This window comes from Sinocyclocheilus grahami, unplaced genomic scaffold (genome assembly GCF_001515645.1).
Source record: "Sinocyclocheilus grahami isolate Dianchi unplaced genomic scaffold, SAMN03320097.WGS_v1.1 scaffold292.1, whole genome shotgun sequence".
NCBI lineage: Eukaryota > Metazoa > Chordata > Actinopteri > Cypriniformes > Cyprinidae > Sinocyclocheilus > Sinocyclocheilus grahami.
In genome coordinates, this window is record NW_015505471.1 from 596,841 (window position 1) to 610,838 (window position 13,998).

The 13,998-nt window shown below is 35.7% G+C and overlaps 1 protein-coding gene and 1 long non-coding RNA gene across 2 annotated transcripts in view; both read right to left on the bottom strand.

Moving 5' to 3' along the window:
• Nucleotides 1-1,597: 1,597 nt before the first annotated feature.
• On the bottom strand, nucleotides 1,598-7,607 carry LOC107600828 (splicing regulatory glutamine/lysine-rich protein 1-like). Its single transcript, XM_016292802.1, has 4 exons — nucleotides 7,509-7,607; nucleotides 7,296-7,432; nucleotides 3,023-3,403; nucleotides 1,598-2,223 (listed from the first exon to the last, which is right to left on the bottom strand). The coding sequence occupies exons 1-4, from the start codon at nucleotides 7,528-7,530 to the stop codon at nucleotides 2,218-2,220; spliced, it is 546 nt and encodes a 181-aa protein (XP_016148288.1). The 5' UTR covers nucleotides 7,531-7,607; the 3' UTR covers nucleotides 1,598-2,217.
• A 5,124-nt stretch (nucleotides 7,608-12,731) lies between these two features.
• Nucleotides 12,732-13,998, bottom strand: part of LOC107600831 (uncharacterized) — a 1,946-nt gene continuing 679 nt past the window's right edge. Inside the window, exons 2-3 of the long non-coding RNA XR_001610845.1 lie at nucleotides 13,371-13,415; nucleotides 12,732-13,183 (exon numbers count right to left, since the gene is read on the bottom strand). This is a non-coding gene — a long non-coding RNA (uncharacterized lncRNA). The remainder of the gene's footprint in view (nucleotides 13,184-13,370; nucleotides 13,416-13,998) is intronic.

The window sequence follows — 13,998 nt, forward strand, 5'->3', positions numbered from 1 at the left end:
AATAAAAAAAAATTTTTTTTTAAAGTTATGCGTGTTAACAAGACTAGTATGAACAATTATATATACACATGAATGCGAGTATGCAATTTTTGAATGATACACGCGTTGTGTGAGAAATATATTTTTTATACATACACACATACACTTTTAATGTAATTTTAAAATTAGTTTATTTTTATAATTTCATTAGTTTGTTAAAATGAAAATTATATGACATATACACACACACACACACACATACATATATATATATATAGAGATAGAGGTAATTTTGTTATTTATTTTAGTGTATTAAAAATAATTTTATTTATCTTTTTTTATTTAAAATATTCATAGTTGGAAATATTTTTATAGTTGATACATTGTTATTTAAAATACCAATGTATCAACTACCTTTTTAATCAATTCCCTTTGATCTACTTTCCATATAGAAGTGTAGGTGATGCTATGGTAACCAGGATTTGTTTCCCTGCACTGGCCTCATCTATACGCACTAAACAGGTTATTGTTTTGCTTAAAACAACGTTGTAGCATATTGTTTGGCATGTTTACACAAAGATCCCATCTGTGTCTAAATAGAGCGGTTCTTTTGGAAATTCCTCAGCGGGTGTGTCTCTAAACGTGTGATATCAGTGTGATAAGTGACGTCTAACGGCAGGAATGCTGCGAGGGATGGGAAGAAATCACCGCTAAACTTTCCAAGAGACCCTGAAGAATCAAGTCTCTGCCCATCTGAAACGCTTCACAGCCGTACAGCTAGACCACACCTCCAGAGCAACCGGTTTTACGAGACGCCACTATCACGGCCTTTATGGAGCCCAACCTTGCTGCCTTTGGTCACTGTGCCTAGGGTTGACATTATTAATGCTAATAGATGCAATACAACTCCCTCCCAATTTAAACTTTGCTCCTCGTATTGATACCTTCAAACTGCACCTGTGCATTAATACAGTATGTGCATTAAAAAAGCAAAACAGTTACCGAATCGCTGGAGGAAGACGAGGACTTGTCACCGTCCTTCTTCTTGTGCTCCTTGTCTTTCTTCTTCTTGTCTTTGTCTTTATGTTCTTTATCTTTGTGCTTATCTTTATCCTTATCATCACTCCCTGTGTGCTGTAACAACTAGAGGAAATTGTGTGGATTGTGAGGAAATTGAGTTTGAGACTCAGGTCCGGCAGGGATTGTAGGTTGGAGGAGTGAAGGCTCTCTTCCACCTTCAATACCACGACTGAGGTGCCCTTGAGCAAAGCACTGAACCCCCATCTGCTCCCCAGGTGCCACAGTATAAATGGCTGCCCACTGCTCCGGGTGTGTGTTCACGGTGTGTGTGTGTTCACTGCTGTGTGTGTGCACTTTGGATGGGATAAATGCAGAGCACTAATTTTTAGTATGGGTCACCATATTTGGCCACATGTCACGTCACTTTAACTGAGACTTGTTATAGCATTTGTATATCATTGCTCTTTTGTTGATTTTTGATTTTAATTGCTTCCATTGTCCTCATTTGTAAGTCGCTCTGGATAAAAGCCTCTACTAAATGACTATATATATATATATAATGTTGTACTGTAGTGTAAATAAAGGAGTCTAGGACAACTTTTTATACCAATTAATTTCTCACATTAAGTTTATTTTGAAAAGTCACTTATGTCACTTTTTCAATAGTCACCACCCTGAAACAACTATTGGACATATCTATCATTATTATCCAGTATAAATATAGGCTACAGTTCATTATGTTGACTTATGTTTAGTGGGCCATGTTGTCACTATATATGGGATAAATCATAAGAATGGGAATTGTTTTGAGAAAACAAACATTATTAACATTATTATTATGTATTAGAGGCTATATAATGTCTTTAACAGTAAAACAAACAGCAAAAAAATTTAAATGTTACAAAAAATAACAGGAGATTTTCATAGATACTTTATATGCAGTACATCACAAAACTCATGTAACAGCTCAGACCAATTTATAAAAAGATAATAGTACTGAAATTTTAGTTTGTAGGACACAATTCCAAAAATATTATCCTAATTTAATACAAATGTTGCAACTAGGTGTTTGAAACAACATATAAAACCACTGCTAGAAAACAAGCATTTGTGCAATTGGATTTTTTGACTCAAAACCTCACAGTTGCTATAAAAATAAATCCCTTAGGACATTTTCCCTGTGTGACAACTTGCCCCGGCCCTCTTATGTCTTCAGCTTTAGTCCTGCAAACAAAGAGAGAATAATGTTAACTTCCGGTTTTCTATGAAAAACAAAAACAAATGTGACAGTTCAAGTGCTTGTAACTCTACATAAATGATTTGAAAAACACAGATTATACATTTTTGGTCGAATCTCATGCATTTGGTTTCTGGAAAATCTTTTGTGTTTTTTTTTGTCCTCTCTTCAACAAGTAAACCGGTTTGTCTGCATTACAGGGGCGGACCCATCCAGCAGACTCTGAAAGTCAGTCTATGAAAGCACTCGACTTCATCCAGGTGTTTTTAACGAAGTTTGACACGTTTAAACTGGCCAGGTTTGTTTTACAGTATATTACTTACATGTAAGAATGAAGAACATGAAACAAGGTGAAAGTCAGTGAGGTAGAAAGTTTAAGTAGATTAGCATCAAATGTGGCTCCTCCAATCAGATCATCAGAACGATTCATTTGAGTCTTTTGTTTTGAACTGTAGTTAAGCAAAACTGACGAATGGAGCATGTGCCCTAGATCTTTACGACTGTAAGTGCGCACCACACCTCAAGATCAGCCGTTATTATGAGATGCCATTATCACGCCATTTTTACAACCTCAGTTAAAACATTTAATTAAAATGTTAGTAACCTGTTCTTAACTCAAACTTTGTCTGCTCATAGACAAACGAATGGTACCAAACTGCACCAAAAAACAACCAAAAATCACCATAAAAGAAGTCGATATGCTTAAGATCTCCTTCTGTGTCTCACAAAACCAAATTAATTTGGGCTTGTTTTAATTAAGTGTTTATAAAACCATAGTAAAGGTACCTCATCACTGGATGAAGAGGATGACCTGTGTCCGTGTCCGCGTCCACGTCCCCGACCATGACCATGTCCGTGTCCATGACCGTGCCCCTTTTTGTGCTCTTTATCCTTCTTCTTTTCCTTGTCTTTGCACTTGTCCTTCTCTTTGTCTTTGCACTTGTCCTTCTCTTTGTCTTTGCACTTGTCCTTCTCTTTGTCTTTGCACTTGTCCTTCTCTTTGTCTTTGCACTTGTCCTTCTCTTTGTCTTTGCACTTGTCCTTCTCTTTGTCTTTGCACTTGTCCTTCTCTTTGTCTTTGCACTTGTCCTTCTCTTTGTCTTTGCACTTGTCCTTCTCTTTGTCTTTGCACTCGTCCTTGTCTTTATCCTCTTCTTTGCAATCACTCTGAAAAAGCATGCATAAAACAGTATAATGCATCACATTCTAAACACCAGCATGTAGTAACATCTCTTATTTTACGTCATTATTAACCCTCAAGGGCTGAGCAACATTTTTGAGCTCTTGAAAGGAGTCTTCCGGGTTGAATTCGACACAAAACACTGTTCGCAACACATTTTGCTTCTGTAATCTGATTATAGCTGGCCGTCCGGCCAAACTGAGCTATCGGGGGGGAAGAGCCTTGGTGAGAGAGGTAAAGAAGAACCCAAAGATCACTGTGGCTGAGCTCCAGAGATGCAGTTGGGAGATGGGAGAAAGTTGTAGAAAGTCAACCATCACTGCAGCCCTCCACCAGTCGGGGCTTTATGGCAGAGTGGCCCGACGGAAGCCTCTCCTCAGTGCAAGACACATGAAAGCCTGCATGGAGTTTGCTAAAAAACACCTGAATAAGATTCTCTGGTCTGATGAGACCAAGATATAACTTTTTGGCCTTAATTCTAAGCGGTATGTGTGGAGAAAACCAGGCACTGCTCATCACCTGTCCCAACAGTGAAGCATGGTGGTGGCAGCATCATGCTGTGGGGGTGTTTTTCAGCTGCAGGGACAGGATGACTGGTTGCAATCGAGGGAAAGATGAATGCGGCCAAGTACAGGGATATCCTGGACGAAAACCTTCTCGAGTGCTCAGGACCTCAGACTGGGCTGAAGGTTTACCTTCCAACAAGACAATGACCCTAAGCACACCGCTAAAATAACGAAGGAGTGGCTTCGCAACAACTCTGTGACTGTTCTTGAATGGCCCAGCCAGAGCCCTGACTTAAACCCAATTGAGCATCTCTGGAGAGACCTAAAAATGGCTGTCCACCAACGTTTACCATCCAACCTGACAGAACTGGAGAGGATCTGCAACTTGGAGGAATGGCAGAGGATCCCCAAATTCAGGTGTGAAAAACTTGTTGCATCTTTCCCCAAAAGACTCATGGCTGTATTAGATCAAAAGGGTGTTTCTACTAAATACTGAGCAAAGGGTCTGAATACTTAGGACCATGTGATATTTCAGATTTTCTTTTTTAATAAATCTGCATAAATGTCAACAATTCTGTGTTTTTCTGTCAATATGGGGTGCTGTGTGTACATTAATGAGGAAAAAAAATTAACTTAAATGATTTTAGCAAATGGCTGCAATATAACAAAGAGTGAAAAATTTAAGGGGGTCTGAATACTTTCCGTACCCACTGTATATATATATATAATGTTGTACTGTAGTGTAAATAAAGGAGTCTAGGACAACTTTTTATACCAATTAATTTCTCACATTAAGTTTATTTTGAAAAGTCACTTATGTCACTTTTTCAATAGTCACCACCCTGAAACAACTATTGGACATATCTATCATTATTATCCAGTATAAATATAGGCTACAGTTCATTATGTTGACTTATGTTTAGTGGGCCATGTTGTCACTATATATGGGATAAATCATAAGAATGGGAATTGTTTTGAGAAAACAAACATTATTAACATTATTATTATGTATTAGAGGCTATATAATGTCTTTAACAGTAAAACAAACAGCAAAAAAATTTAAATGTTACAAAAAATAACAGGAGATTTTCATAGATACTTTATATGCAGTACATCACAAAACTCATGTAACAGCTCAGACCAATTTATAAAAAGATAATAGTACTGAAATTTTAGTTTGTAGGACACAATTCCAAAAATATTATCCTAATTTAATACAAATGTTGCAACTAGGTGTTTGAAACAACATATAAAACCACTGCTAGAAAACAAGCATTTGTGCAATTGGATTTTTTGACTCAAAACCTCACAGTTGCTATAAAAATAAATCCCTTAGGACATTTTCCCTGTGTGACAACTTGCCCCGGCCCTCTTATGTCTTCAGCTTTAGTCCTGCAAACAAAGAGAGAATAATGTTAACTTCCGGTTTTCTATGAAAAACAAAAACAAATGTGACAGTTCAAGTGCTTGTAACTCTACATAAATGATTTGAAAAACACAGATTATACATTTTTGGTCGAATCTCATGCATTTGGTTTCTGGAAAATCTTTTGTGTTTTTTTTTGTCCTCTCTTCAACAAGTAAACCGATTTGTCTGCATTACAGGGGCGGACCCATCCAGCAGACTCTGAAAGTCAGTCTATGAAAGCACTCGACTTCATCCAGGTGTTTTTAACGAAGTTTGACACGTTTAAACTGGCCAGGTTTGTTTTACAGTATATTACTTACATGTAAGAATGAAGAACATGAAACAAGGTGAAAGTCAGTGAGGTAGAAAGTTTAAGTAGATTAGCATCAAATGTGGCTCCTCCAATCAGATCATCAGAACGATTCATTTGAGTCTTTTGTTTTGAACTGTAGTTAAGCAAAACTGACGAATGGAGCATGTGCCCTAGATCTTTACGACTGTAAGTGCGCACCACACCTCAAGATCAGCCGTTATTATGAGATGCCATTATCACGCCATTTTTACAACCTCAGTTAAAACATTTAATTAAAATGTTAGTAACCTGTTCTTAACTCAAACTTTGTCTGCTCATAGACAAACGAATGGTGCCAAACTGCACCAAAAAACAACCAAAAATCACCATAAAAGAAGTCGATATGCTGAAGATCTCCTTCTGTGTCTCACAAAACCAAATTAATTTGGGCTTGTTTTAATTAAGTGTTTATAAAACCATAGTAAAGGTACCTCATCACTGGATGAAGAGGATGACCTGTGTCCGTGTCCGCGTCCACGTCCCCGACCATGACCATGTCCGTGTCCATGACCGTGCCCCTTTTTGTGCTCTTTATCCTTCTTCTTTTCCTTGTCTTTGCACTTGTCCTTCTCTTTGTCTTTGCACTTGTCCTTCTCTTTGTCTTTGCACTTGTCCTTGTCTTTATCCTCTTCTTTGCAATCACTCTGAAAAAGCATGCATAAAACAGTATAATGCATCACATTCTAAACACCAGCATGTAGTAACATCTCTTATTTTACGTCATTATTAACCCTCAAGGGCTGAGCAACATTTTTGAGCTCTTGAAAGGAGTCTTCCGGGTTGAATTCGACACAAAACACTGTTCGCAACACATTTTGCTTCTGTAATCTGATTATAAACACATCAGGAAACTGAGAAGTGGCTTTAAAGGAAAAGTGCTTGGAGTGGAAGGGGTTAAAAAGTAAAAAAAAACAATGCAGACATTTTGATTTAATAGGAAATTCAGATTATTAACTGTCCGATCACATTATAAACACTTTCCAAATGTGTTATTGTACTATCATAGTGATTGAATTATATTAGTTATTATATATTTTATATTGATATTATAGTTTTTAATAATGTATTTATAGATTATGTATAATTATTTATAATTTAGTTATAATTAGAATTATTTATAATATATTTAATTAATTATAATTGTATTTTATTCATGTCTGTAAAGCTTTGGTTTTTATTTTTATGTTTTATGTTTTCATTTTAATTTTTATTCTAAAGTTTTAGTCATTTTCATTTATGTTTTTGTCATTTTTTTTAAATTTTATTTATAATTTATGTCAGTTTTAGTTTCAGCCAGTCAAGTTAAACTAAATTAAAATGAAAAATGTTGCCTCGGCAACTCGCTGAAATAAGTTTTCAATATTTTATTTCAACTAACAACATTTTTATGGTTTTAGTTTTAGTTATCAATAATAATAATTTTTCAATACTTTTCATCTACATGTGTATAAAATGTAAAAGTTTTTAGTTTGAAATCAATATAACACAGAACTGACAAAAACATTATGATAAGTATGTCACGCATGTTGATGTTCTTATAACAGAAACTGTGATTTTTGATTTTTCTGCGTATTAGAAAACGTTCATTGACCATCATGATGAAATATTCTTACCTTTGGCTTGTCACTACCTTTGTCTTTGTCCTTACACTCTTTATCTTTTTCTTCTTTGTCTTTATCTTTTTTTCCAAACCCAAAGATGCCCTCCACCTCGTTGCCCTCCTGCTTCTTCACCTCATCATCTCCAACAGCTGCTCCAAAACAGGAATAAAACTGTTAGTTTCTCTTAGAAATCAACCAGTGTGTGTTTACTGGAATATCATTTACCTGAGCACAGATCGAAGTCCATGATGAAGCAGTGAATGTGATCTGGTTGAGATGACAGCAGTATTTATCATCAACATCAGTGTTTCTACCGGGATCCACCCAGAGGTTTGTGCCTCATTAATATTAATCAACGTGAGGTAAAGATTCGCCCTAGCTGATTGGCTGAAAGACAGACAACGCCAAGTATGCATTAAATGAGCGAAACTCTTTACTGTACACAGCGATGGCTTTGCTCATGAATATTAATTAAATAACGAGTAGTCTCAGCTGATTGGCTAAGAGACGTCGATAAGTAGGTGAGTGGGCTGACTAAATAAGGAATAGCTTATGTTTATTAATTACGTGGTGTGGTGTGATTTAATTTCGCATTTTAATTTGAAATTTAAATTTAATTCACATTTAACAACTTATCTTTCTAAAAAAAATAGCACAATATCTGGATAAATAAATAAATATTTCTACATTCTGACTTTACATTGGTTTTTTTAACCTCGCCACGGAGTATCTCTAAGTATATCTCGTACCTCAAACTTTTTTCCTCAGAATAGCGAGAAGGGAAAAGGTCAGAATTGTTATGCAGTTTTTCTCAGTTGCTTTGGTGCATTTCTCGAATCATCCACAATATTTGCAAAGAAGTATGTGCATTTCTCAAAACAATTCGTACAAACAGCACCACACGATGGATTACCTGCAAAAGCCTGTAACTTACTCACAATCTTTAGCTCATCTCTCAAAAGTAAGAATTTATATCAATGACTGATACTCTGTTAGTATTGCCTGATGTGAACTATGACAGCAGTTTGGATGCAGTTACTGTACTGAAATGCAGAAGGCTGCACTTCTTATGCATTCCATATATCCATTTCAAAAGTACAAATTGACACACTATTGTATGTGGGATATGGATTGAAAGAGACTGGATAGAATTCCCAGTTACACTTTTACTAGTGGTCTGACCAAAAAATAACAAAATAAACCTTTACAATGTAACTGTGATATAGAAAAGGAAAAAGAAATATGGGCAAAAAGATGAAAATAAAAAATAAGAAAGTCCATTGTCAGACTTTGTAACTCTTGTGTTGTCCTCTGTCTATAAAGTATATCATGCTTTCCAACTGAGATGAACCTTTGAGCTATTTCAGAGAAAGGGTTTATAATTGGTTGATCTACATTCTCTTCTTGCACAATCAAGGCCAAATTTACAAAAAGTCTATGTGTAAAAAAATGTGCTTGACAGTTTATGACAACTAGATGAACCATTTAGCATTTATTGACTTATACGATGAACTAAAGACTAGATGTTTTGAGGGGTAAGACTATAGCACAGAGAACTATATAATACATTTTGAGCAAAATGACATTAGCAACTGATAATGTAGGAAACAGCAGATAAATGCACATGAATGCACCAAAGCAATCACAACTTGCTCAAAAGAATGAGAAACTGGTTTTATGATGTGCACAAGTGACTAGATGATGTGGAGGTTGAACAAGTAGTTTTGAGAATTTCATTTCTGATTTGAGAAATGCACCAAAGTGACTGAGAAAAACTGTAAATAAACCCATAACAACGTCAGTGGGATATACAAAAGAAAAAGAAATATGGGCACAAAGGCGAAAACACAGGAACCCCGCTTCAGCCATTGTAAGGCCATGATTAACATCGTGGTCCACAGTGGTTCTTATTTCATCTGATATGCGCCTATGTCCTTGGCCTCTTCCTATGTTTTGCCTCTGTACCCTTCCACCACACATCCTTACTCCTCTTCTTCCTCTCGGCTGTTGATCCTGATCGTTTCCTGGATGTTCATCCGTTGTCAGACTTTGTAGCTCTTGTGTTGTCCTCTGTCTATATGTTCTTTCCAACTGAAGGTTCATGAGATGCACCTTTGAGCTATTTCAGAGAACTGGTTTATCATTGGTTGATCTACATTCTCTTCATTAGTGAAAGATTCACCTGCACAATTCATGGCAAATTTACAAAAAGTCTTATAGAAATGTGTAGAAAATATGCTTGACAGTTTATGACAACTACACTCTTAAAAATAAAGGTGCTTCACGATGCCATAGAAGAACCTTTTTGTCTAAATGGTTCCATAAAGAACCTTTAACATCTGAAGAACCTTTCTGTTTCACTAAAGGTTCTTTGTGGTGAAAGAAGGTTCTTCAGATTACAAAAAGGTAAGAAAGAGATGGTTCTTTAAAGAACCTTTGACTGAATGGTTCTTTGTGGAACCAAAAATGGTTCTTCTGTGGCATCGCTTGAAGAACCTTTTGAAGCACCTTTATTTTTAAGAGTGTAGATCAACCATTTTGAATTTAATGACTAGATGTTTTGAGGGGAAACACTATTGCACAGAGAACTATATAGTAGATTTTGAGCAACATGACACGTTCATCATCTGAAAGCTGAATAAATAGGCTTTCCATTGATGTATGGTTGTTATGATAGGACAACTATTTGAAAATCTGGAATCTGAGGGTGCAAAAAAATCTAAATGTTGAGAAAATCACCTTTACATTTGTCCAAATGAAGTACTCAACAATGCATATTATTAATCAAAAATTAAGTTTTGATATATTTATGGTAAGAAATTTACAAAATATCTTCACGGAACATGATCTTTATTTAATATCCTAATGATTTTTGGCATAAAAGAAAAATGTATAATTTGACCCATACAATGTATTGTTGGCTATTGCTACAAATATACCTCAGCGACTGGTTTTGAGGTCCAGGGTCACATATAGCAACTGATAAAGTAGGAAACTGCAGACACGTGCACATAATCAATTGCATGAATGTACCAAAGCAGTCGCAACTTGCTCAAAAGAATGAGAAATTGCTTTTATGATGTGCACAAGTGACTAGATGATGTGGAGGTTGAACAAGTAGTTTTGAGAATTTCATTTCTGATCTGAGAAATGCATCAACGCAACTGAGAAAAACTGTAATATAATTGTTGATAATAAGTAGTAGTATATATAGTATACTGTTTGATGCATGTATGCACTAGCACTAAGTTAATGTGAACAATGACATAAAACCTCAGAGGAAAGTCATTAAAAACACTAAATCCTGTTTTTAGAATTAAATCTGGCGTTGACAGAAACAGGATTATCCAACAAAACCAGTTTATGAACCTCTTCCCCCACCTCAGCACAGTTTTGGTATGCAGACGTCAGTTTGCAGGAGTGTTGGGTGTGTCTCATAAGGGTGGTTCTGCTTTAGTACAACGCTGATAAAAACATCACAATAATCCACAGCACTCCAGTCCATCAGTTAACATCTGGAGAAGACAAAAGCTGTGTGTTTGAAATAAACAAGTCCATCATTAACGCATTTTTAACATTAAATCATCGCTAATGGACAAAATATAAGTCCATAATACATAATAACACTTCCTCCAGTGATAAAGTGCATCTCCTGTTATCTCTCACATCAAAATCCAGCCAGATGTTTGTTTAGAGCTGTTTTGGCTTGTAAACGGTGCTTTTTGAGAAGCTTTTGTCTTCTCCAGATGTTAACTGATGGACTGGAGTGCTGTGGATTATTGTGATGTTTTTATCAGCTGTTTGGACTCTCATTCTGACGGCACCCATTCACTGCAGAGCATCCATTGCTGAGCGGTTTTTACTTCAAACCATTGCATCTAGCTAAAATACGGGTCTTCTATCCATAAAATTGATTTCTCCAGTGAAAAACACTGGAACTACTCCTTTAACAAATGATCTTTAGCTGTTTCAGTGTCATGTACTCCTGTGTTATTAATGTGTTAAATATTGAGTGTATAAAATGAATGCACTGTAAGTCTTTGGATAAAAGTGTCTGCCAAATGCTTAAATGTCAAATAAGCCAACTGGAACCTATTGAAATAAGCACACATCCCTCTGATTTTATTCAGTGGCATCTTGTGTTTCCACCCTATGTAAAATCCTCCAGAAAGATCTCCCTGACAGGAAGTAGATGAACTTCTCTAAAAACGGCCCCAGCCCGAGGCGCTTCAGGAAAGTATCTAGGTGTGGTTTCTATTCATGTCTTTTGCTCCACAAATGCTCTGGTTCTGATTATTCCAGCACATAATGACAGAAAACACTCCTCGAATCATTTTCACATGAACTGCATGTGGTTTGTTTACAAGCTTTTTAATAGCATCATTCACAATCAAAATATTCCCTGACTCATGCAAGATACAGCTATTGGGTTCAAATATAATCTAAAAATCTAATAAAAACATAAATGATAATTGCAGTGATTATTCAATAGACAACAATGTGGGTTAAATGCTGCATTCTGTTCCCTCTATCACAGACAAAAACAAATACACACTGATCATAAGCATTCACGTCTTAAAATCTATCTTCGTAGCACCATAACAAAAAAAAAGTGCTGTGGCCGTACCATGGTACAGTGATTGTATCAGATGGTTAAATGTATATTCCAGGGTTCCACAAATGATAAATAAAATGTTTAATACAAATTTTTAGATTATTTAGATCACAGTGGAGATTGAAGAAGAAAAAAAAAAGTAATTCTAAGCATTATTTCTACATCATTCATGCAACAGTTTATTTTTTTCTCTCTGAAACATTTTAGGTGGACGTTCATATAATGCTTTTTAAATGTAACTATTTGTTTCGGAATGTTCAGAGAACATTCAAAAGTAACATTTCCATAATCTTTGAAAAATGATCAAAATGATCATGTTCACTTAATGTTTGAAAAAAAAGACATTTTGAACGTTAAGAGAACAGTCAGAAATAACGATTTTGTAAATTAATGGGAACGCTAGAAACATGCTCTTAGAACATATTTTTGTTAGCTGGGTATAGCCTACAGTATGTTTAGCTTTTTAACGCTGCTGACTGTATTTAGACCTCAAGTTGTGTTTATTTGTGACACTGGACCACAAAACCAGTCATAAGAGTCCATTTCAAATTGACAATATTTATATATTGGACAATATTTGGCCGAGATACAACTATTTGAAAATCTGGAATCTGAGGGTGCAAAAAAATCTAAATATTGAGAAAATCAACAAAAAGTTGTTCAAATGAAGTTCTTAGCAATGCATATTACTAATCAAACATTAAGTTTTGATATATTTACGGTAGGAAATTTACAAAATATCTTCATGGAACATGATCTTTACTTAATATCCTAATGATTTTTGGCATAAAAAAAATGGATAATTTTGACCCATACAATGTATTGTTGGCTATTACTACAAATATACCTGTGCTACTTATGACTGCTTTTGTGCTGCAGGGACACATATGTGATGTAAGAATCATGTAGGAGTCATACAAACATACGTCATCACTGCAGCACTCTAAACCCCAAAAAACATGGTACTGCCATGGTGCTTTTGTGTAAGTGTTTCTTACGATGTGAAGTGTGAGGTGTATCTGCTGGCCGTGACTCTGTCTGTCCCCAGTGTGTTTCTCTGAGGATGTCCCATCAGGCTCTCTATGGCAGTCAGAGGCCTGCGGGAGGCGCTGCTGCTCTCTGTGTGGCTCAGGGTTTCAGAAGGCAGGCTGGAGTAAACTAGAGATGAAGAAATCTGAGAGCCACAGCTGTAATCTCTCATGCTGGATGACCCCAAACCCCCTGACTCTCCTTCAATCTTCAGCAAGGAGTTTTCTCCATCCTTATCAGCTGATTTGGCTTTCTCCTGTAAAGGAATAACAATAGAGGTTCAGTTCAACTACTGAGAGAACTACACAACCATGTCACACGGCAAGACACGGTAGACATCAGCGAGTAGAAGTGAATTTCCTCTATATCTTAGAGAAAATAAAAGCCGTCATAATGCTTGAGAAATAACAGATTAAAATAAGCAAGCTTGGATTAGCTCATACATGCTTGTCGTCATGGTTTTCTGATCGTGAAGACTTTCCTGAGTCCTGGGATTAAAACAAAAGCAACAAGACACAATCAAAAGACAAATGAAACTACATCAAATGTATGACATTGACATTGTTGTCCGACAACAATGCAGCATATATAAATTACATATATGAGACCCTGGAGCACAAAAGCAGTGTTAAGTCTTTTTTGATTATTGATTTTTCTTTTATGTTAAAAATCATTAGGATATTAAGTAAAGATCATGTTCCATGAAGATATTTTGTAAATTTCCTACTGTAAATATATCAAAACTTAATTTTTGATTAGTAATATGCATTGCTAAGAACTTCATTTGGACAACTTTAAACGTGATTTTTTTCAATATTTAGATTTTTTTGCACCCTCAGATTCCAGATTTTCAAATAGTTGTATCTCAACCAAATATTGTCCTGTCCTAACAAACCATACGTCAACGGAAAGCTTATTTATTCATCGTTCAGAAGCTGTATAAATCTCAATTTTGGAAAATTGACCCTTATGACTGCTTTTGTTGTCCAGGGTCACATAAAATATTTTTTATGGTTTTGTATGTATTGCATGTATGATAAAAAAAAAATCTAAATATTGAATAAAATCACG

Excerpts from the sequence above, each read along its gene's own strand:
- LOC107600828 (XM_016292802.1), bottom strand. The coding sequence starts at position 7,530 with ATGGACTTCGATCTGTGCTCAG. Across the intron at positions 7,433-7,508 it reads GGACTTCGATCTGTGCTCAG|CTGTTGGAGATGATGAGGTG; the intron begins GTAAATGATATT and ends GTTTTGGAGCAG. Across the intron at positions 3,404-7,295 it reads AAGGTAGTGACAAGCCAAAG|AGTGATTGCAAAGAAGAGGA; the intron begins GTAAGAATATTT and ends ATGCTTTTTCAG.